The sequence below is a fragment of the Chelon labrosus genome (assembly GCF_963514085.1).
Source record: "Chelon labrosus genome assembly, chromosome: 7".
NCBI classification, from domain to species: domain Eukaryota; kingdom Metazoa; phylum Chordata; class Actinopteri; order Mugiliformes; family Mugilidae; genus Chelon; species Chelon labrosus.
In genome coordinates this window covers 15,231,699-15,257,505 of record NC_140343.1, presented here as the reverse complement: position 1 = coordinate 15,257,505, position 25,807 = coordinate 15,231,699, and the positions used below count along the sequence as shown (strand labels likewise).

The following is a 25,807-nucleotide window of genomic DNA, read 5'->3' as shown; positions in this document are numbered from 1 at the left end:
TTTCCAGGTAATAAACCCAATCGAAGCGGATCTTAAATTATACTATCAGACGCTTAGAAAAATGATCGTTCGTATTCCTGTAGCTGATGATGAGGACACCTTACAAGAAAAAGAAGACGGCTTACTGAAAGCCGGCTTAATCATCAGCAAATGACCTCACAATGCTCAGAGACATTGTTTGCACGCTGACCTCTGGGACGGACGGTAAAAAAGAAACACACAGTAATGATTGATTACCTCAAATATAAGCATATCTCCTATCTTCAAGTCGAACTCTTTCAGAAGAAGGAAAAAAAGTGCAGAGTCAACAAACCACTTTAAATCCACAAGTAGCCACAACTGTGTCCCGACAATCACTAACCTAACAAGATCTTGACCACAAATCTATACACTGCCAGGATTAATCACAGAAAATCACAAACTTTTACAAGGACTGCTCAGCCAAACCACATCCTATAATTTGACAGAGAAGCCACATGACTGCGGAAGGCCAAACAGCACACAAAGCATCAGTCAGGACCGTGGACTGACTTGATAGAGCACCAGACTGACAAATCATGATGCACTTGGCTGGCAGATGTGACAGAAACCGTCTGGCTCGGTGACAGACACCTTTATAGGGCCGGTGAACAACGTGGCTCCGGAGGCAGGCCAAGAAGTGCTGAAACCTCGGCATGGGATCAGGAGGTGCTTCAAAGCCAGACAAGAGGTTGCTCTGTTTGGGGAGGCAGCAGTAAATACTGGTAGAGTGATGTAGCCAGTACAGAGTTTTGAGACAGAGAAGCTTTCGGAGTACCACACCCTCGGAGAAAGTGTCAAATGTGAGTCGAGTTCATTTCAATAAAGTCAAGTTGTTTCATTCAACAACTGAGCATACGCGGTTTTACAAAGAGAAATGGTCTAAATCTTTGTTTATTTGAAAGGCTCTAGATCCCGAACCTCTGTGTGTAAATGAATGTTTTTGTGTGTGTACTTATGTTTGTTTGAGTTCACTCATGAGAATAACCAGTGTATATAAATCTGCTGCAAAAAAATAAACACGTCGATCTAGTGCAGAAGTCGAGTTTTCCTCCTCAAACAATAGGCCTCAGTTTGTCTGTGTGCCCACTCGAGCCGTATCAAAACAAAGCAGACGTCCCTCTGAAACCGTACTGAAATCAGATCCATTAGTCAAACATCAGCATGGCCCTCGATTTGTCAAAATTTTTGTAATAGCGCAATAAATCTGTGGTGTTGAGAATGGCTGGGTTAGGAAAATAACTTTTGGAGGCATTTATAAGCTTTTTTTCTAATGTTGAAATTTATTCCGTGTGACACAACAAAAAAGACTCACAGACTCACAACGCTTTCAGTTCTCAGATTTTTCATGTTTTAAATGAAATGCTTCATAAGGAAATGTCAAACACAAATTAACAATTTTGAGTTCGCTGTATTTTTTTCTGTATGTCATACAAATTATCTGTTTGCCCCTATTTTTTGTTTCCCTTAATTACTAACAAGACTTGCTCTATTAGTTACTAGTTACGATTAGTTTGGTGTGGGTTACAACACATGTGCAATCACTATTCAAAGCTGGAAAACGATCTGTTGAGTATTTAAGAATATGGTCAAGAACATTTCTTAGGGGAATGACCAGATGTAACGTAACGTACAAAGTATAAGAAGAAATAAACATACACTGGCTGAATGTCTCCAACCCTTTGACAGATATAAAGAACAATGCTCCTCATCTTAGTTGGTCACGTTAGCCAGGTCACGGGGAAGCATTTGCTAAAAACAAGATGTTTGTTTTTGTTTTTTATTGCATGAATTGAAATTCTGGCTTGATGGGTGGAGTAGGTGTTCCAGGTTTCTTGTAACGCACAAGAGCTGCAACGACTCACGCATCAATTAAGCGGACTACGTAAATATGTCGCCTTGCATGTAACACAGTGACACATTGCAATGTTTTCAATCCATTCGCAATTATGGCGTTTCCCATTGCCAGGGTTGCCAGAAATGACTGAAAAAGCCAGAACTCGAATGTCGAACTGTGGGAATTCATTAAACAGTGACAGAATAAGTTGAACGCTTACTAAGAATTAAAAGGCCCACCACTGTCTATAAGCGCGAGCACCTCAAAGAAAGATCGCAAACTATCTTTCTGACTCCTAACAATATAGTACTGTCAGTATTTGGCCTGTTACATTGAGTTATGTCTGATTCTTGACTGGTGTTCAGTGCCCGGGAGTCACACTGGTGTCGTCATCTTTTGTTTTTCTCAACAAATACTCTCTAGAGAAAATGCTAATTGATAGCATGGCAGGTTTTGAGCAGCTTTTTGCACATATAGACCGATTAAGCAAAGATTTCCATTAATGTTGTACTCTGAGTAGGCATAAGTAACTTTTTACAGAACTTTTCACTTTCAACACCGTCTTTCCTCACTCATGACAGAAAATAGTAAACAACACGTCCTAAACAGGCCAACACTAAAAAGATCTTAAAATCATTAAGTAAAACTTCATTTACTTCAGTTAAAGTTTGAAATGGGTTCATAGAAATATTAAAATACGGCATGATTATGTCTGAATAAAAGATTAAAAGTTTAAAAAGGAAAGTTCTGTTTTTTATTTAGTGGTAAATTAACAACAGGGGTTAGTCAGTTACTCTGAAAATAACTGATAGACTAATCGACAAAATAATCATTCGTTAAAGCCCTTTAACGCACTTAGTGATTTTGTCTGTGTAAACTTCTATCTAAACATTTATGTCTGGGCAAAACTTTGTGCCAATCAATCTTGGAAAAACATTTCACTGGAAGAGGGAACACTTTGACCTTGTGGTGGCACTGGAGGAAAAGTCAGGTGGATCTCTAAAATGATTTTCCTCTTGGCAGCATGTGTATCTCTAAATCTGATGTCAATCCAGCCTTGTTGAGAGACTTTGGTCTGGAGCAAAGTGGTGGTCGGCTAACCCACTGCCAGCTCTAAATGCATGCACGAAAAATAGGCCAAATCAGTGGAAATGATTCCCTTGATTCCCTTGAAAGCAGTCTCAGATATTGAAGCGTCTCTTTCCAGAACAGCCATTGATTATGCCGTCCTACTGTAGCTCTGATTAATGAGGCTTTGTTGGCCTCACTCATCCCTGTGCCAGTGGCCTGTTTGTTACAGTCCAAAAACCTGTCTGTACTCACAGTGCTCCTTGAGCCCTCTTCAGCCAGCACCCAATATTTACAAGCAAGCCCAGATCTGTGAGAGAATTCGATTGAACACAGATGGCAGGAAATTCCTCGGAAATGACAGTGGCCAAACTCAACCGCACAACATGAGAGTATCTCCATGTAGCCGGCACACCGAGGCCCGCCTGACAGATACTCTCTCTTCTTCTCGCCCAGCACCGCCTCCTGCCATCGATTACGGTTTGACAAGAGAGGAAATTTATAAGACTTCTGTAAAACAAGTGATCAATTTGCAGCAATTACTGTATATTTTTTAATGGTTTAGAGGCAGCAGTGGGGGGGGAATAAATGAATAGTTAGGAAAACGTCTGGAGGAAAATTCCCTTGATGGTCGGTGGTCCGACTGAGAGGTTGAATTTAAGTGTCGGTAATTAGATCACGTTTGGATGGAGCAACATTTGAAAATGATTATTCTGTTACCTACACACAGTGCACATAACGTTCTGTTATTCTCAGAGGGGATGCTAGTTGTTTAAAACAAGGGCCAAACCAGATGTTTCAGGAACCAAAAGAGGAATCCAATTTCACTTCCTACTTCTTTCTGACTTTTTTGTTGTTTTAGCGCAGGAAGAATAATGGAATGTTACTCTGTGAAAATGATATGTTCAAAGCATGCATAGTAATTGCTTTGGCTTTTGAAGTTCCTGGTTAAAGCTGGGGTCAGTGCTTCTCCACAGCGTCCGCGATGAATATTAGTTAGTCGAGACCACTGGGGTTTAACTCAACCTGAAAACACAGCTCTTTGCGAATAAATATGCTTTTCAAAAAGGCCACAATTTGCTTTGAAAGCAGGGGCACGGGTTTATTTTTGATTTAATTGTTGGTGCCGTTTCATGCCACCGGCTACTGAATCCTTACGTTTCAGCTCACAAAGGAAGCTGTGTGTCCTCAAAACCAATGTCAACTCTCACACTCAGGTAATATGACACCATGAAAAAGTATTACAATGCTCAATAATGACAGACAAACCAAGTGTGGAACAATCATTATCTAATAATGAACAGTTAAACAGTTAAATTGTTTTTTTTATATATATATTTTTAACATGGAAAGTGGATTGATTTAACTCGCTGACAATATAATTTGTCTGGGAACATTTTCCTCCAGCAAGTCTCTTGAAATGTGGAAGATCACTCAAACAGTTTCAGGATTAATGACACTATATATAAGTGAAAAGGCTGGAAGATTGAGGACTGAAGTCATTATTTTGCAGCTGTGGACACTTTTGACACACATAGCAAAATGGCTAATGCTCTGTAACTGATTCAAACCACCGGTGAGGAAATGTGCTAGTGCACAGAAGTCTGCCACCAAAGGGTATGAAAAATGACCATAACCCGGCCTGGGGACCACCTCGCTGACTCAGAGGGCACCACAGAATTGGGGTTTTCATAAATATACAGAATAAATAAGAGAGGGCCCCAGGTTTTCCACTGAGCAAACCTGTGTTGAGTTTCAAACCACACATACCTAAGGAAGTCAGCAATCCCATTATTTTATTGTGTGGGGAGTCCTCATTCACTGATGGCTTTGGTATTGAAGACCACCCCCCCTCACAACACACACACTGACAGGAACGTGCACTCTATGTAACTTGAGATGGACAGTCCCCCATAAATATATCACTTAACATCAAACGGGGTGCCACAGTGCTGCTGTGAGAAGAATGAGGGGGCTGCAGTTCATAGTCAACCCCTCGTCTGCAGCCTCAGGAAGAGCTCACTGCTGGCCACCGCTTGAGAAGTGATGGCATGACTCCTGAGCCCCCGCGGTTACAGGGACTGAGGCGCAGCGGGGCCCGTAAAAACCCAAAATGGTACCAAATGACACCTATGGAAACACATTCAATCTTGTGTGGTGGGAGGTCAATACACAGCTATTTACACAGACAGGAGCCCCGCGTGTTGGAACGGACAGGGCCACCATCAAAGAGCTTTATGAGCAAATATATTCTCACTGCGTAAGCATTTTCAGTGTCCAGGCATTAAAGCCCTCCTGTGTTTTCGCTTCTCTTGTTTAATGGCTGTAATAAGATTCCTTTTGTTATGATTTCTGCTCTCGCTGCGTCCCTTCGCCGTGTGAGTCAGACGATCGTTACGGCAAAACTGAGCTCCGAGACAAAACCTGTAACTCGTTTTGAATGTGCGCGTCCCATCTTCAGCAACATACCGTTAAACGGGCATTGCTATGAATAATTTTAGTGATTCAGCAAGTGTGATATTTCTGCGCAGCCTTGCAGAAAGAAAGACACACAGGCACTTTCAACATCATCTCTCTGCTGTGGACCAAGAAGAGCTAAAGGATTCCAAGTTTTACTGGTACAGAGTAGAAACCTACAAGCTACACACATGGATTCACAACGTTTTATATATCTGTTTTTCATATATACTGTATCTTCAGATTATAATATTACGTGATTATCATTCATCTCTCTTTCATTCAAATCTTACAGAATACTATGTAAACACTAGTTCATTTCCCAGGACATTACGACGGAACTTTTTACTTATACAGTCTGAGAGACATCTGATGTTCAAAAAACAATGCAACATGCAGGACTCAAAAAGATGTATCTACTGCCACACACAAAACAAGGAGACCTGCAACAACCAATACGACCTCCACAGAGCCCTCAGGTTGAGTCAGGTTGTTCTAAGCATCCGAGAGAAGCTGCAGTTTTACTTTAGTTTTGGACTGTCTCAGTGTCTTCTGTCTCCCCTTATGTCTTTCTCCATAGGCTGACTCCCATGATAGCTCTGTGGGGGTCATCCTATCAGCAGCAGGAGCTTGTGTGCTTCTTGTTGTTGTTGTGTTACACACTTGTTGTTGGCTGTATGCTTGCCGTTGCTGTCATGCTGCAGAACAAATTTGGGACGTGTCAGACGCCTGAAGATATGGCATGTTGGGCAGAAATACATATTAAGTAGGCCTACCTAAAACTTCATAAAGTCAGAGACTGTACACAGTTTTACACACACAATATTTACGTCTAAAGTATACGTCACATATTTGAAGCTAGTCCACTTATTTTCAGTCATCTTTATTTTGTCTACTTTTCAATACAGACAAAGACGCCACCGGAACTGAATTATCATTTTGAGCATGATAAACCTAAAAGGAAAAAAGGAAAGTAGTCGGTCGATAGCTTTTTGGATAGGTCTGTGGTGACAAGGAGCCTAATCAGATGATAACAAGCAGAAATAAAGAAATCATTCTTCATTTGGATCTTGGCCTGTGCCATGTGTGTTGCTTGGCTGCTCTCTGCCAGAGGGTGTAAGGCCTGAATAAAGAGGGAATCTCGAAGGGCTCTGGCCTGTACCATGTGTCAAGCCTTTCACATAACCTGGCATTCATTGTGAAGCTCTTTTATGAACCATAAAAAATATTCATTTTGCCCCTGACCTGTTTTCCAATATAGTCTCCAAACCCATAAAAGGGTTTGCTTTTCATTTATTTTTATTTGAAGAACTTTGAAATGCAAATGTTTGTTTCCTTGCACGTAAAAATTGAGAGAAGCAATCCTAAAAGAGAAATTTGATGTGAAATGTGAATTCTGGCCATTTTACATCATCCCTAACATAAACATGCGGGTTCTCAGTGCAAGTCTTTTTGTGCTGTTAAATGAGTGTACTTTGGCAGGCTGCACTGTACATATACTGATGCTTTGCCTCTCTCTCTCGCTGGACTCCTTCATGGCTCAGAGCTCTTGAGGCTTGTAGAAGACTGGCATCTTTACAGTGGCCTAGACTGGCCATATTTTCGTGTCAAATGACAGGTCTGGCACTGTAAAAGTGATCGCTGTGGTAAACTATGCATTTACATTTACAGCTAAAGCTATCAAGGGCATGGATACCAAGTCCTGTTGACTTTCGCCGAAGTGCGGTTTTGGGGGCTATACATTAAACTTTCTTTTTTCTTTTTCTCATTTTTCTTTTTTTTTTTTTAACTACGGCCGTTTTACAGCCCTCAAACTGAAGTACATCCTTGCTTCATCTGTTAAAAAAAGATTCAGTATGTAATTACTGCTAAACTTCCAATTTTTTTTACTAGTTGGAATAAAAAGCAGCATTCTTTAGAACAATAATGACTGTGTTATTGCAAGAATTATGGCAGATTTATTATTCCCAGCGTATCAGATTGCACTCAACAAAAACAAAATCAACAAATAAAAGAAATGTGTATATATATTCGGACAAATTCTACCAATTTATGCCGCTTGCCAGTAGTACGTTGCTATTTCTGTGCAATCAGAGGCAAGTACCAGGAAAATGTAAACACCACAGATGCACAGAAATTGTTCATATGCAAGTTTAATTTTATCCAGTCCATACAGACCTTTGAAACCATTTCAGTTTGAATTTGGAATACAGTCTGCATCAATGTCAGTTCAGATATATGAAAACATACTTGGAGCATTAAGTCATTAAGTTAGTATTTAATTCGATAGGAAGTTCAATTGGCAGTAAAACTAACAGACTTTCTTAGCTCGGAGGGCGACTTCAGAATGGGTTGAAGTTTGATACTTGAGAAATGGCCATTATTTATCATTACTAACAAATATTTGTTTATCTGTTCATCAGTAAATTGGCAGGAGACGCTGTGATTACGCAACCACCGCTCAAGTTAATCAGGCAGTTGTGTCAGGCAGTCAAAATCTGTTTGGATTATGTTTTTCATGGTGAATTGTTTCTTAATGATTTTGGAGATTTATTTTCACATTTTAAACTACTATTTGAGTGTATGAAATGCTAACAGGGGGAAAAGAAAACATGTCAATTTGTTGGACAATCTATTTTATTTTTGTTTATATCCTGTAGTACCGAGGGTTTGCACAATACAGTTCAGCGACATTGCTAAACTTTTATTTATGTAGTTCGTTTCCAGCTCTGCAGACAGAGATTTAATGAAAGCTCAAACAATAAAAGCTTCTTCATTCAGTGCAGTATTTTTCTGTTTATTCTTGCTCACTTAACATGACCTGTATCATTTTACCGTCAAATCCTCCTGAAAAAGCCTGTAACACAGTAGGTCTGTGTGTTCATCTATAGAACAGAAAACACACTGTCAAAGTCCATGGAGCACAGCAGAGCACGCCGGGCTGTGTAATGCCGTGGAACAAGCAGCAGGTATTTGTTAGTTAATCAGCGATTGAATTAAGCTAGAGGCTGAGGTTGTGTTCAGGAGCAGCAGGGCTGTTTTGACTAAGCCATCTCAGCAAGGGCCCGGTCATGGAGACTCCCAGCATTTGTAAAAGATTAGCAGCCTAGTCCTGATGTACTGAGCTCAGGTCAGTCGGAGTGCACGGCTCGGACGCGAGGCGAGCTTCACCCTATCTCTCCCATCTGCAGCTCTCACACAGCATATCCACTGGTCCCGGTACATGAGACACACTGAATAATGTGATTAAAGGTTTTGGAGTTCGCTGAGGGGAGATTATACAGGAGTTGTTCCTTGAGGAAGCAGCATTACCAGGTTGATAGACAACCAGTAAGGTCATGTCACAAAAGGTTCACAGAGCATATGCCAAGTAATAAGCATATCAAGGTCAGCCTTTTTAGCAATTGTAAAGTATCCCAGTCTGTACACCATCTGTATATATTCTCCCTTCTGTGTGCTGTGTTTTGGGTGGTTTCTGCTGCATTGCATCGTGCTATCAGATGTGAACACTTCCAGTTAGAGTATCTACGTCGAACAAAGGAACAACAATAGTGCACATGCTCTCAAACTATCATTAGCCAAGAGACTAAATGAAAACCAACTGTGTAGGAACAATAAAATAATTTGTCAAGGGAGAAGGGTGCAGATAAATTCTGCAAAGCATTTTCCAATTGGCTGAGGCTCCGGCACACCGAGCCAAGTGCTCAGCACCTGGCTGTCACGGCTCTGACGCTGCCTAATTCATTTCAACTTTCAAACACATGCCTATTAGATCACTGTCGATACGAGCTGAAAGTGCCTGATTAGTCTTTTTATCGGCATTAGTCAACGTGTGCTGGGAGCTTGCTTTTTAAGGGCAAAAGTTAGGAAAACAGAAAGAACAGACTGGAGAAATCTCTCTCTCTCAGTCCACTAAATCCGTGATTCAGCTTTAGTGAGGACATTCTGGGGGAAAAGCCAGGTACTCATCCTAAATATGCATGTCAAAAACTCCTGGTGATATATATAAGAGACATTTCCTGCTACAGGAAGGATTTTTTGTAATTGAAGCATGTGAACTCGAGTGTCTTGTCTGCGTGTATCCAAGAATCTCAGCGTATCGATTTCAAGGTGAATGAAGCTCTTCGTGATGGCTTTTGGCTTTGTTGTAAAGGTTGAACGTTGAGACAGGGGATAAAGGTGTAAATGTCAAGCCAGCTAGGGCAGCCACTGGCTGGTTTACATTAGGCACAAACCTTTCAACCTCCATTTTTTATCATAACCGACCCTCTGCCATCTTTATTAAATATGAAGGAAATCCAGATTCATCATGTGGTTTTTTAAGACAAACTCTAACTGTCCCAAAACATTAAATGACACAACAATATATTACTGATGACTGATATGATAGTTGAGAACACCAGTGGCTCTGCATTTATTTTGCCAAGTACTGAGATTTCTTACTTTCAAAAACAAAGTTGAGTGTCCTGTTTTGGAAACACGCAACAAGTGGCTGACCGGTGTTGCGACATACTTTCTGCTCAAGCCAAAAAACAAAAACATTCTGCACCACAATGCAATAACCTCTTCACTAGAGTCTTCAATTGGATCCCTGCTACAATTGGTTGGCAGAAAGTGTTTCCTTTATTAACTTTTCATGTCCAGAGTTCAACTTGTCCATCTTGTCCTCCACTTTGACCCAAACACTAGCACACACACAAAAAACATGCGCGCACACACACACGCAAATCGGCTCGCTACTAAATCAGCCAGCAGCGAGCCCCATAAGAGATCGTAAGCTTACAACATGATGTTTGTGTTAAGCGGTGTATTATAGGAGCTGACTTCTGGGTCTTGGGGGGAATGTTAAGCATGCTAATGAAGACTGCATACTGAGGCTATTACTCTGTGTAATATGGACCCATTTTACACACTTACTGCAAAGTCCTTATGAGAACGAGTACAAACAGAGAAAAGGAGTGGCACATTTAAACAGTAAATCAAAGAAAGACAGGACTGGTGGTCTTCAAAAAATACTTCCGGCCATTTCAATGCAGAATGCAAACTGCAGAGATGTCATTCAAATGCAATTTGGTGCAGACGATGCATAAGAGACTAAACATAATATTACGGAAACCAAAATATAACCGTCATGTTTGCATGGAAACGTCTGAACATAGACACCAGCGCATCCATGAGGTGTGGCTTTCAGTTGCAGACGGTGAAGGCAAACCCGAAATTCTGGTAGGCAGTGACATCAGTGCAGCAGCTACAAGCCAGATTCATGTTAGATTCCAGTTGCCAAACTCCCTGTTTGGCATCCGGTCCACCAATAATGATTAAACAAACGGACGAAAGTAAGAGAATAAACTGATGAGAGTTTGTTAAGAAAATGCAGAACAAATATAACTTAATAATGAGTACTTTCCCCTTTTAAAATGTTGCATCCTTCAGGCAATCATCTGTCCGTGGTTGGAGTGAGATAACTACCAGGTGTTAAGGTTCAAGGCTGTGTGGAAGAACTTAACATTCTTGGGGGAAAAAATGCATTTAATTAACGTGTATTAAAATAACACAGGCAAAATCTGTTGCTGCCTTTCAGTGTTTCATGGGAAGTTCCCATACAGAATATATTCCCACACAATGGGAAAAAAAATAACACAACATCTTGGGAAATTGCATCTTCTTATCACATACACTATCTCATTGCTCTGATATTAGCCCGCTGAAAAACAGCCTGCCCTTTCAAATATAATTGTCTGTAAAAAGTCTGTAAAAATAACCCTAAGCGTTGCAGATCACAGTGCTGGCATAGAGCCTCTAAAGTTTATTAACATCCAGAGTCGGCCTGGCGACGCTCCCGGCTCCCTGCAACTTGGACTTACAAGCATTAACCTGAACCGGACACCAGCCTCGCTTTCCCAAAATCCTCCACTTCCTCCCAGCATGCAGAACTGTGTTGTCCGGATTTGCTACTAAAAAAGAAAGATTTTGACAAAACACTAGTCCACCTGTGCTACATCGCTGAATTGGATGAACGGGATGATATTACTCATGTATAATAAATTCTGAGAGTCAGCGCTTGGAAATGAAAAAATATTCAATAAATATCAACTGTGATGAAACTTGGCTCTCGATCTAGGACAATAATGCATACGGATTTATTTCTGCCAAGACTTAATGCACACATGAATTTCTTGAGTCCAAATCAGCAACGTAGAGAAGTGCAAGCAGTCACGCTCAGGCTTTATGATTGATGTCTACCCACATCATTCACAGTGAGAAAAAAAACACAGAGTAAAGAACTTTTTCTCTAAACAACTTTCATTCCATCGTACCTTTGTGCACTTATTAGTCTTGGTAAGTGAGTTAATACAGCGCTGGGACTTGGTTGCATTGCACATGACTAGAGAATAACTAATTCTTCCAGAACGCTGGGCTTCGATTAACGAGCACTAATAAAGTATATAAACTGCACTATTAGACTTTATAATGTCTTTCATAGTCCTCTGGGGCAGCGCCAGCCAATGGTGCGGGGAGCTGACTGGGCACTGCCCCATGGCAGCTTCCTGGCAGAGACAGAGAGAGAACAAGAGAGAGGATAAAACTCAAGCATTTTGGCTGCTTTCTCCTCCGCTCTAATGAAGGCATTAAAACAGCCTCGGCTCGCACCGTGTTTGCCCATTTGTTTCTGACCACTCAGTTGAAGCCAGCGTTTGATTGGCTGGCTGATTAATATCCAACATGACCAGTCTCATAAAAAGGGAAGTTTCAGACAACATTTAAACATTCAGCCTATTTGTATTTGTGAATTCGAAGCTGTTTTAAATGATTAGTTTACACAACCGTGATGTACACTTAGTAACCCCTACTCACAACTTGATCACAAATGAACTGCTGACAGTAGCGTGCTCTCTGGTGGAAGATGACCAACATTGTCCTTTCATACTCACACAATCTGTCACTGCTCCTTGTTTAGGGAGGTCAGTGAAGCCCTGATCTCTATGTCCATGTCCACCCCCCGCCCCCCCGTTTCCCTCTCCCTCTCTGTCTCTGTCTCTCAAGCCGACAGCTGTGAGGGCCCAGAAAGCTCTCAGCCTCTCTCTGGCAGAGGCAGCACAGTGGCGGACGGCCGCTTTAACTGCCACAGTCAGAGTGGAGCTCATTTTTCTTTGATGAAACACAGTAGCGTCGAGCCAAGAACAGCAAGTGGCACAGCCGAGATGTAAATCAAAAACCCACCCATGTGCTAAGTCATAGGCGGAGAGGTCTGTGAGAGGAGTCGCTGCTGTCTGAAAATGCATGAGTAATGCAGACTCTATAGACATGTGGTCAGCTGTAGCATGCGTATCCAGGCAAGCGGGATAAGAGAAATGCCGAGTAGTCTCTTTATCTTTTCACATTCTGAAACAAATCTGGCGTGATTCACCAGACCTGGCAGACTATTCTCCACTCATCAGCTAAAGTGTGTGAAACTTTTGCGAGTGCTCCTGAAGGCACGCTTTGGTCTAAAAATACCATTTTTATGACATATCTGAGCCAACTCTGAAGCTTTTTCTTGATTAAACTGAGGCCTCGGGCACATTTCCTCTGGTATTCCAGAGATATTTCGACACTTACTCAAACCAGATCATATTTTTGCTGTGCGACTGTTTGGATTCATTGGCAGAATGAAAGTCAGAATGCCTTTGGTTAGAGTGAGATGACATAGTCATACCACGCTGGTCACATAAAAATGAGAACATTTGACCTCATTGATGGAGAAGGAAAAGGACAGAACAGCTAAACGTTCCAGCTTTTGTGACTGTTTGTGGGTTTGTACAGTCACATGTTCACTCTGCAACTTCAGAGGACCGCTTCGAATGATAATCCAGCAGAAAGTGTCACAACCTCCCATAACTCTCTCTTTGTATCCAACCTCGGTCGAGCTGATGCAACACTCGTCTCTACATATCTCCTGTTTCCACACACGTCATGTGCATCGCTGGCCAGGTTTGACTGAGGTGATTCAGCCGAGCAGATGCAAGATCAGGGCTGTTCTCTCACTCACTCTCTCTCTTTCTCTTTTTAGTGGCTGTGACTCAGGAAGCCCTCTCATTCCATTACCCAGCATTCCCTCCTCATCTTGTCAGACAGACAGGGGTTTACGGGAATACCGCTGCAGAATCATCACCGGACCTCCGCTTTATGAATCAGTGGAACATGCTGCAAACATTACACCCTGCAACACCCTTCCCAGGCAGCACCCTCACATTTGCCCATAACTCACTGCTGAGCTCATGCAAAATGCAATGTAATGGGCTGAATCGGTTTTGCTCATGGGAATCTAGTGACTGGTGAGAAAACGCACGAAAAGAATGCTACTATCGCTGTACTACTTTTACATACATAAACACATCCGCACGTATGCTCCCACATGATTTAGGAGCACGGATCCAGAAAGAGAGATGTCTGGCTGTCGGTTTTTGTTGACGCATTCCATTTAAAGCAAAGCTTGGCACACACAGCAAAATATGTACTGCACAACCTTTTGACTATCTAAAAAATACTCTTGGTCAACCTCAGCACAGAAAGTTCAATAAAAGGTCACATCTTTTCCAAGTGTTTCTGATCAGTCTTTCACAACATCTGGGGGGGGGGGGGGGAGTTGCTATAGGTTTGCCTCATTGCTACTACTCTTTGGCACATTGACCAAGAGCGCTGTCGAGACCCTCGGTTATCCTGTCAAGCGTCAACCACACAGAATAAATCGATAATTCAGTGGTCAATTTGTGTCTTTTTAATAATCTGCAGATGGATTCAGTGACTTTCTGACAGTTCGGGAATGGAAATTGTTTCGGAACAACAAAGTTTTGGAACAACATTTCGCTAATTTTCACCAATTTTCTACTTTGCTAGAATTAAGACAATACAGTCAATTAAAAGGGAGTAGCAAATACTGACTACATGAAAAGTAAAATTTGGTTTCGGCATCAAGTTTCCTGTTCCACTCATAAACACATAAATGCAACGCACGTACACGTAGGCACTTTAAATCTGAAACCGCAAACTGTACAGAGGGATTTATGAAATAATTCCTCCTGATCATTATTTTTAATTAAATAGCTGTTGTGGCTGGCCTGATTAGGGTCAACCAACTCTTCTTTAAAATTTTCCTGTGCAGATGTCGGAGATTTCGCCAAATGAAAGGTTTTATTCTAGATTGTCATTTCATTGTTATATGCCAAGCCAGACTATGACACCATAGTAAATCACCGAATTTACCACGTCAACCTCCAGCACGTTATAATGTTCTAATTTTTTCCACAGAGCATTATATAGCTCTAAATTCTCCACACATTAATCATTTGCACTGCGTCACTTGTGTCATTTCCTCCTGGTGAACAGCTACCCATTAGGGGGATACCTTCTAAAGATTTGGGACGTATCAGTATACGTTTGGTCTCCGACATCAAGCAACATTTCAACGCTTGACTCGACGATTTGTACAGATTATTTTCACTCTTCAGCCCTCCATAGAATGTCTTTAGCAGTGTTTTAAATAAAAACTCCTACACAAATACTGAAATCCAGGATAAATAAATAATAATGCCTGTGCACGCATCAAAGCCAGACTTAAAGCAAATCTCAGTCTTGAAGAAATTTAAAACTCCTTGAAACAGCTGAAGCAAACATTTTCCCAGAATTACAGTTATATAAACATTTTATATGACACAAATCTAGTGATTTACTCGGATGAAAGTCCCCACTGAAAGAAGAAATATAGATATTTTTCACCAGTTTGCTTTCAGGTTGAGTTGAGCACCATATTTTTGATGACTCTGATGATGAATGAGATGAATATGTTTTGGAAAATGTAATGACTCATATATAAAAACCTTTATGAGGAGACCATACCGCTGAGCTCTTAATGATATCTATCCCATGCAGCTTTTCTACTGTCCTACAGACAAAACTGATGCCAACTCTTCTTTCTATGCGGGATAATAAGCAAACCACAAAGTCTGATTAGAATAGCTGACCTTACCAAAAGCTCTTAATGCCTGCCTCACAACCAAAACTATTCACAAGCTACTGGGAAGCTGTCATTAAGAGTTTGACACTGCAGAGGCTCAAAGCAGTGCAGTAATGGTCGGTTGTTTCTCATAACAGTCAGATTATCGCCCTGCAGTCTGACGTCTACAAATCCTGCTTAGGAAAACACAGGAAACTAAGTCAGTTTGAGGGAATTCAACATTTGTGCCAGTGCCACTTTACAAAAAAACTGTGTGTGTGTGTATATATATATGTGTGTGGCATGTGTTTTTATATGTTAGTAATGCATGGTGGTGGTTTTTGTGCTTGCATACAGGTGCGCGTGTTAAATGTATAAAGGCTTAATGTAGGGAAAACATGACATGTGCTGGTATGCACTGGCAAGAGAAGACAGAAAACAGACGAAGAAATGTAAAAAGTTCCGACAATGATCAAATCCAAAAGTCCATTACTCATCTCTTTACAGGCTGAATCAACAGACAGACCTCTGCATTTATCTGAGAGGGGGAGCGTGGGACTACAGCACGTTCACTCCTCTAACTCAAACATTTTCCTCACATAAGCTCACGGACTCAGCAGCATCAGCTCAGGCCAGGAGAAACTTTAGTCAGGTATCAAATGATGCTAGAGTACACACCACATTCAGGCCTGATATTCTTTTTCAAGAGGGTGCAAGTGTTATTCTTTGCAAGCTAAATATTTACTTTGCTGGTGGGCACTAATATTTATAGCACAGTGGACTTGCAGTGTTGGGATGATCAGCCGCTGTTCCACTCACAAAAAGCAGGGCGGGTACGGTTTGAAAACTTGAGCACCAAGCGTGACATCGGTCGGCTGAAAAGAAAAATAAAGAACGATTTCCTCTGAATTCACGCTGGCGACTGTTAATAAAATGCAAACCATAACAACGGGGAGGTTGCATTAAAGCTGCTGAGTTTTACATAAATGTATTTTTTTATCTTTTAAAAAACAAATCAACAACCCAATCATCTCATACACTCACTTTTTTGTTGAGCTAATTTTCACTCGCTTATTTACTACTTAAGTTAGTAACACATAAACTCTTGTGCTCACACTCTGACATAATTAAAAATAAATAAATAAATAACATACATTTGCAGCCTGGGACTAATTAGAAAACCAACAAAGCAGTACTCAATGCAAATGTCTCCTATTTGTACTATCCCACACTTTCCTCTGACGATTACACATCACTGTAACTGTCCACGTTTTGCAATCACAGGTCAGAAGGTCAGAAATCTCCTGTCTGAGGTAAGTTCTTCCTCCACTGTCTCACTTCCTTTAGGATAAATATTACAGTCTGTTCGGAGATTCCTTTCACTATAAATCTAGAGTAATGATTGAGAAAGCAGCTTAAACTCCAGCCCTGTCCCCAAATGGGAGTGTGTAATACGATGAGCCTGAAATGAGGCATGATACAAAAGACTGATGAGTACTGAGATCACTTTCATACTCTGTGCTCACCAAAAGAAAAAAAAACTTAAAATGCCTAGAATACAGCACAAGTAGGAAAAATCACACATAAAACAGTGTGTAAAATTGAATATGTAAATAAATTGCTTCCAAACATGTTTTGCTGTGTAGCTAAATAAACTGCCATGTTTTGCTCTTCACAAAATCATTAAAATCTTTTCTAATTCATTAACCTACAATGTATGATTACCCAAACATCACCCAATTGCTTCACAACAAACGTATGCGCTCTGCTTCAGAGTTAATCGTCAGAATATAATCCGCAAACACATCTTGCATTCTCACAATTTACGGGAAGCGAGTTCAAAAGCGCTGCAAAGACAATGAGACGATTCATTCTGGTTCGGGATGCTGGGGACGGAGGGCTGAGGGCACAACTGCGCTCCAAGAGAACTCATAAATGCTGAGACGCATTCAGCAGACATATGGTTTGTGTTTAGCAAGAAGAAACAACAATCAAATCCGCTGATCTTCTTCTTGCTGCAAGGATGATTGCTAATATAAAAGTCTGTTCAGTCTAATCATAATTTAAGACGGGGCTGTAATTACCTCCACCCTCCCGCAACAACACTCCCTCTAAACAGGATGGAGCAGGCTTCTTCCACGGAGACTCAAACCCCAGTTTCCACTCTGGATGCTCTCTGCATGACAGTGCTCATTTCATCTGTGTAATTGTTGTTTAATGATTTGGCTTTCACTGATTAGCCTGTGCCAAACTTTTTTTCATAAGGCACAGAGACTTCTGAGCAAATTAAATATGTCTCTTTAATAAAGAGGACTGATTTTTGCAAATGTAGTTTTAAACTTCAAGTTGCCAAATTGTCCTTATGTAGCTAAATGCAGTGAACAACACTAACACATAAAATGCACAAAACCCAGCTGTGTTAACACGTATAGGAAATGCATAATTGCTTGGCAGCTATTCCACGTGCTGTAAATCCTCTCACATGGATTTAGTGAGCAAGAGAGATGAGACTTTGACTCTGGTGATATTTATGAATTAGCCGGGGATCCAAGTGAGCTCTGAGTTTAATTAACAAGCCTGATCCGCAACTGCAAACACAGAGCACAGCTGGATCAATGGATGCTGCAGAGGAGCCATGTGGAGGCAGCATTTCAGATAGCTTGAAACTGTTAATTGGTCAAAGACTGATTCTGTTATTATTTTAAAGAAAACAACTGTATTTAGTTTGTCCTTCAGGTCCAGAAATCACTGTAACATTTAATCACTTCAGCAGCACTGATTACATTCCTGTGCTCACATAAGGAGCGTCTGAGCCTACCTTGAGCCGGCGGGAGAGAGAAGCACAAGCGCGGAGATTTGGCTGACAGATGCGATTTGTCCTCGGACGCGTTGAGTCGCTTCGGGCTTGCGCAGCTCATGTGCGTCTGGATGTCATGCGGGCTCCGGCAAATCTGAGACCCAAAGCCGCCGTTCCCGGCACGCCGCGCACAGATGTCCGTCTTGCCGCCGTACACGGAAAGCGCCAAGCCGGCGAAGTCTGTGAAAGTTGGGGTTTGACAGTGGCTCACCATCCCGAACAGCGCTGGGGAGTTCTGCATTGATCACTCGGCTATCCCATGCAGTGCTGCTCACATTACCTGCGCACATGGGAAGGGGGAGAAGAAAAAAAAATCACCAAGCCGCTGAAAGTTGTACTAACAGCACTGATGTCCCATTTAATAACGATGAGTGTGCAAACATGCGCTCACTGCCTCAGGAAGCATCAACCCATTGTAAACCCGGTTAAAAGGCAGACAGTTGACAACACCTACCTTCTCCGTAAGCGCAAAAGATGCAGAAAAAGGTGTAATTGCGCACATCTGCATGTTTATCAAACTGGAGAACAACTCATTTGCAAGCCTGATCGATAGCATCCTCCCAGTGAGGATCAGACATTAGCATCCCATGAGTCTCTCTCTCTCTCTCTCTCTCTCTCTTCCCCCTTTTTGTGAGATTGACACCCAATAGCTCCACTGGTCTGCAGGAGCCAGGAGCACCAATGAAGAGTGTGTCCGTGTTTCTGAGGGAGGATGGAATCTGGATCAAAACGTTGTAATAGCTGCTGTAGCCTAATTCTGAGGTTTGGACGTCAATTTTGCAAGATCACACATGCTTGATATAAAACCGTTTACAGAGTTTCTTCACGCTTAACACTGTGCAAAACTATTACTGCGGTTTTGTTTACAAACCTGCAGTAGTGATGTGATCGAGAGGCTAAGTGGGTAACGACTGTTTAATCAAATAAAATAGCTTAATACTTCAAAAAAAAAAAAGGCGAGTAATTGTGATAAGATGCGCATCGCAGTTTTGTTTTAGTATCTTGAGATTTTTTAGTGTAACCTGTGCGCTCAGGATTTTGTACTTCCATACTGATTTTCCGCTTCATTTAAACAAAAACGTTTCATATATAGCCTAATTGAGTAGTCCATGTTTAACAGAGCAACAACAGTAGTTTATAAGAATGACTCAAGTGTTTACTGCAGGGTTTGCTCATCGGTTTGGACTACAGACACAAATAATAATAATAATAGTTTATCTAAGTTGAATGATTATTATTTGTACATGCCTCTTGGGTTATAAAAGGCGATTTGCTTTTTAATTAAACAATTCCAGGAGTAAAAAAAGAAATGAGCGGAAGTGTTAGTTGGATCACGTCCCGAAGTAACAAATCAAACTTTCCTGGAAAAACCTTGGCTACATTCTCAATGGTGATTTTTCTGAATAATACGCGTACAAATCTGCCCATTACTTCTGACACCGTGCTAAGCTGTTCTCTCATACGATGCTGACCCACTGTGTTCAACAGGACCTGCTTTTTTTCTTTGGAGACGTATTATTATTCCGCAGCGCCATCTGGTGGCTTTTAAAATCCTAAATCAGCAACAGCATTTATTGTTCTGGTTATGCAAATACTTACAAATATGTCAAAAGTTTATAATAGAAGTACGATGGATGAGACTTTTTTGTGGCGGTGCAATCGAGGATGTGGGAACTGATGATACCTGCATTTACCTTTACCTTGAGTGACGGTGACGTATGTCCTTTGTTAGTTCAATGAGAGACACAAGGAGAGATAAGAATTAGGTGAATGCGAATGAACTGAATGACTGAATGAAGTGGCGTATACCAATTGTTACTTGCTTTCAACAGGTTTGCTGTATATCAACTTGTGCAAATTCTTGAAATAACGAAGGTCATGCACTTTCAGAAAAAACACGTTCTTCCTGTAAAAGACAGTGAACACGCAGGCCACACCTTAAACTTCCCATGAGTTCAGCTGACTTTAGTGCTTTAGTGTTGTTGTAAAATTGTGATCACTGACCAACTTCAACAGTGAACATCTGTCGCTCCTGCTTCCAGCAACTGCTCTGGTTTGGTGGACCTGACATTGACCTCTTTTCACAGAAGACATTTTGGCTCGTCACAACCACATGAGCGGCGATGATCTTCATAATGACTGCTGTCCACTTAAGGGTGCTACGTCCAGGGTCCTGTGGTTACTGAATCACTGGCAAGGTTTAGAGGACATTTAATAAAACTGAGCGATTTGTTTCACGTGTGCCTTAACTGATGCTCAAAATTATCACGAAAAAACACTGTGACATAACAGTATAAACTTTAGATTTTTCTTTACCTTATTTTCAAGTGCGGATCATTGTTGAGAGCTGTGATATGTGTAGTCCCCAAAGAGCTGCTGAGACGTTGGGATGCAACCTCTGCATCACAGATGTCTGCACCTGTTGGTTTGTCTGGTGGCTTTCTCCTCTTCTTTTCACACTATTTTTTTTTTTTTTTCCTCAAATCCACTGGTGCCCACAACATGATGGAGGTTAGCAGCTTCAGACTGATTAGCATGATGAAGGAAGACCTTTACCGGCTTCTCCCCGACATGAAAATCATATTTCTGTCTTTGGCACAAAGGTGCCGGTAGGAGGCTGGTGTCAGTCCACAGAGTTATGGCTTCATTTGTTTGTAGCATGAACAACACAATGTTTGAGCTTCTTCATATTAGGCATGACAGTTCTGATATATCTGCAGTAGATGGACTTCATTTCAAACTGAGGAGAAATTGTATTTCTTTATGTACATTTGCACACAGCCTTTGAATTTGTTCTTATGGCTCATTTTAAACATAGCCCTGACTATCGAGAGCTACCTTCATTAAGGTTGTTAAAGAAATGACCTGTTTATCACCTCTGCTCTTCCTCTTCCCTATAATCTCACCGTACCATGGATTCATATCTCTTTGGGCTTATGCTTCAGTTTGACTATGTGTTTAATATTTCACAGGTTTAAATATAGGCGAACATTTTGTGTTTTAGGTCCTTTCTTTAAAAAATATCTGAGACATACAGTAAAAGGACACGGTTCACATTTCTCCCCCTACGTCTGCTCTACATGTGGCACATTCACACAGAAAGATTAAACTGGTTTATGATGTCAAGGCTCTCCTACTTTCTGTTTCCACTCCACGACATGTTACAGACAAACACTGTTCACTCTGCTACCTTCTGGAAGACAGTACAGGTCACTTGAGGCTCGCACAGCCAGACTCGAGGACAGTTTTTATCCAAAAGCCATCATTGCACTGAACTCTGTAACCCCTCTACTCATCCCCCTCTACGGCATAACTTAACTTTAGACTGAATGTCATAACACTGTATATTTATAATGAGTGAGTGGGTGTGTGCACAGGTAAGGCAGCGAGTGTAAGGACATGTAGATGTGGAATTTATATGTGGGTTCGGGGGAGGAGGGTGAGAATGTAGTAATAGGTAAATGTTTGTAGTGTTTTCTTCTAAGGAGACACATCAACATCATAATTTAAAAAATAAAAAATAAATGAAATGAAACAACAAACACATTAATGCACAAATAAATCAAATCCAATAAATCCAAATGTGCCACCATGCATCTCATATTTTGAGATTTTTCTCTCCTGATCATTTTTCGTGCCGTGTAGCGACATCCTCCTGAAATTCCACCCAAACTGCTGCCGAGACTTACATTAACGACTGACTACACAGCCTTCATAATTCTCGAGCAAGAAGAGGCAGAACGAAGATGTGAAGACAACAAAACTTCACGAAAAATTAAAACCAAAGCCCAAATCAAAAGAGATGCCAGCACAACCAAATAATACAACCCATTAAACATTAATGCTCAACTTTTTTTGCCAAAGGATACAAGTCTAGTTTAAGCGGAAAGTAAAAATATTCACACGCAATACTTAAGACTTCTGACCTTTCTCAAGACATTGGCTCACAATGTGGCAAAAAAGGAGACATAATCAGCAGAATAAATTCACTTGTGGCAAAAAGGTGCATTCCACCAGCTGATTGATGTTGTTGTATAATGTTGCCAAAGGTCACAAATAAATGATACCTCCCTGGAGGCTTCAAAACTATTCAGTGCATATCATTCTTGGTTTTCACAACCGAACCGATAACTTCATTTTTAATTTAATTTTTTTAAACCTGATTATTCTATACGAGTGTATAGCGTGGCATACTGCATTAAGGATCTGCAGAAGACCTCTGGAACAGAAATGTATTTTTGCTGCGAACTGTTTCAAGTTTACTAAAAAAGCAGATGTATTTATTTATTTGTTTAATCCCTAGAAGATATTTTGGGGATTATCAACATACACCACAATTAGTTGAACTTTGAAGTTTGAATTAGTTGAAGTTTTTCTGAAGAACTATTATTATATGTTCCAAGGAAGAACCTCTTCAATCTCCTTGTCTGCTGGCTTTTCAATCTAAGCTTTTTGTAAGTTGCTCACAGCTCTACTGCAGAAACTTTCCTTTTAGGTGTTCTTGGAGACTCCAAAACAACGTAGCAGTGATCAGTTACAGAGCAGCTCAAGATTATTAACAGTGCTACCCAAACCAACATTGCTACACATTTCTTATCAGAGCATGCAAGTCATCATGCACAAGACTTCTGCCTGTGCAGGTTTGTCATCCTTTACCACGACATTGCTCTGATTGACAACAAGACTGTTGACACAACTCGCACTGTCTACATGTGCTACCTCCTCACTGGGGTTTAATATTTTTCCCGAAAATTAGATGAATCAGATCCCGGGAAAAGACGACCCAGTTCCCGGGAATCCCGGGAAACAGCTGTTTTTTGTTGTTGTTGTTGTTTTTGCCCAAGTAATGTATCGATATCATTCAAATATGCGTTCCCAGCATGTTTTATATTATTTGTAACATTATTAGGGCAAGAAACACAGTTTATGTCCATATCAACAAAGTTTGCAATGATCAATTCTGCTGCGTGATCAAGTGAGCTGCGTGCCTGACAGCCTATCTTCCAAAAAGCAGCTACCGTATTGGTGTAGAACGATCACGTGACCAACCGTGCCACCACTCGCGACCGAGATCTTATTACGCTCTGAAGAAACTAGTTCTGCATAAAACATAGACGCATCGGCAATCGACTGGAAGTTTTGCGACGAACTTTTTTTGGGTAGCTTAGCATGACTCGTTATGCTTTATGAACTAAAGATTGTGTAGATGCCAGACTGTGGAGCGGGATGAAACGATAACAGGGTTCACCTTACGGCCTAACAAAGCTGGCTGCAGACATCATTAGGAGGTTGGTAGCCTATTGCTGCAAATGACATTTGCTGCCGCTAGGGTGCGTGGATTTCTAGGCTATAGCCTACTGCTGCACTGAATTCAACGTTAACGTAAGACAACAATAGAAGCGCACGTGTAACAAAAAATAAATATATATTTCCCGTTTCCCGCCATAACCTTTCCCGGGAATCGGGAAATAGTCTTGATCAGATTTCCCGGGAATCCCGTTTTCCGGGATTAAACCCTACTCCTCACAGAAATAAGACTGTCACTTCCCTCCTCACAGACAAGATTTCCCCTCTTGGCTGTTCTTCTTAGCCCTTGGAGAGAGAGAAAATGGCAGGCACAGCGGTGTCCTTCCAGCACGCCTTAATAAAAATGACAAGAAACACAAAAACATCTGACATTACAGTGCGTAAGTGGATGTTATTCATAAAAGAGGTTGTTAGAGAATAATTTCTCTTCCCTATAGATAGTTTGTGTAGTTAATGTTAGATTACTGCTGGGGTCAGTTAGCTGCCCTATTTTCTCTTTGAGGAACATGCCAAGGCCATGGTCCCTCTTTGGCGTCTTCAATCTCACTCTCTGGCTGTCTACAGACACAGCTGTAGAGTTAGATGATAACGCCCTCCGTCACTGGAGGACACTTTGTATTTCCTAGCTGGTGTGAATCCTTATCTTCATGTTTATGTACTATAGCCAATTGGATGTTCACACATCTCTCCTTTGCTGCCTCGGCCCACCTTTCTAGTATAAGAATCTGAGCTTTACTGTTTGACCCTTAGAACTGAGGTGGACTCATGCACTTATGTTGTGATGACGAATCTTCTGTTCTCCTCGTATACGAGCCTAAATAAACTCCTTCAGCATAAGACATACAGGACTCTGGTACTTCTTCTTCTTCATCGGCATCACCGCAAATTCCTCCCTAACAACCCAGAGAATAAATCTTTCACAGATAGTATGTGGAACTTCACACTGAAGCAGAAATGTGAAAGCTGGACAAAAATCATATTTTTTTGTATAACTGTCCTTTAGCCCTTTGCCCCAGAGAGTGATTTGGCCCCACTCGTGACAGTGCCAGCAAACCGTGGCTAATCAAGCATGCAGTAATGACTAACATAGTGACTGATATGATTAAATATTTTTAATGTAAAACTTCATAAGTTTAATGAGTTGCTTGAGTCTTTGTAAAGTGTAAAAAAAAGAGGTCTCTGTACCCTGGAATCACAGATGAAGTAACTGATGTTGAGCATCCACTGATCACTGTCCAGCCTCGGGACCACCTAGAAGAAAATGTTACACAGACAAAAAGATATGAAAAGTAATGCACTGAACGTGTTAGCTGACTCGCTCAGACTTATTTACATGCATAAAATATTTCCAAAATGTCTGTAAAGGTTCTCAATCATCCAGTTCATGGTATATCCCAAAACTCTAACGAAAGGCAACTGGACTTGTATGTTCTTAAAAAAACGTTTCACTCATCCACGTAGCTTCTTCAGAACTGAATTCCAGTTGCCTTTCTTTAGCATTTTCGGATAATAAAACAAAACTTACGAAAAAAAAAAATGAAAAGATCATAAAGATCTATGCACACTTAAAAAAAATAACTGACCGCAACAGAGCAGCTTAGTTTTCAATAAAGTCACTCAAGAGGACACACACCACAATATAACCAATATAAACACTTTGGCCAGATAATTAGGTACACATTTTAGAGGGTGCAGTTGGAAAGCTGTTGAACTGGACTGCCTTATAGTAAGAATTATTTCAGTTATATAGCCTACAACCATCGAAACGAAAGGGGCAGACAAAACAATAGTTTTAGTTTGTGCTGTGAGTTCACTCTAACTCTTTTTAGTTCAGGGGCCATAACCTGTAAATAACAGCAACTCCAAATGTTTCCCTTTGTTTTAGTGCAAAGAAGTTCATTACGAAAATGTTTACATTTAATGAACTGCTCTACTACAAAACATGTAATGAACAACCGGACATTTCATAAGCAAAATAAGTGCAATATCTGTATAGTTCTAGGTCTCAGTGTTGTATTGTGTCTACATCTCTCACTAAAGCTGTGTGAACCCTTGGAACAGAGTCGCAGTGTTTGATGTCATTTTTGCACTTTGCAAATTAATTCCACGGGCCAGATTAGACCTCTGGCGGACTGCTTTTGGCCCGCGGGCCTCATGTTTGACACCTGTGCTCAACATCCTCAATCAAATAATCAGGCACCTGAGTTTAGTTTAATAAACCTCTCTTATCACCTTAGTATGCCTGTTTTACAAATAATATTAACAAAAAATAATCACAATTTTGGTTTCT

At 40.9% G+C, this 25,807-nt stretch overlaps 1 protein-coding gene across 1 annotated transcript in view; it reads right to left on the bottom strand.

The window, feature by feature from the left end:
- glis1b (GLIS family zinc finger 1b) overlaps window positions 1-18,424 on the bottom strand; it is a gene marked incomplete at both ends in the record, with an annotated part of 64,664 nt that extends 46,240 nt beyond the window's left edge. The window contains one exon of the mRNA XM_084549013.1: window positions 18,172-18,424. Coding sequence (XP_084405139.1) covers window positions 18,172-18,424 — 253 coding nt within the window. The remainder of the gene's footprint in view (window positions 1-18,171) is intronic.
- Window positions 18,425-25,807: the final 7,383 nt, after the last annotated feature.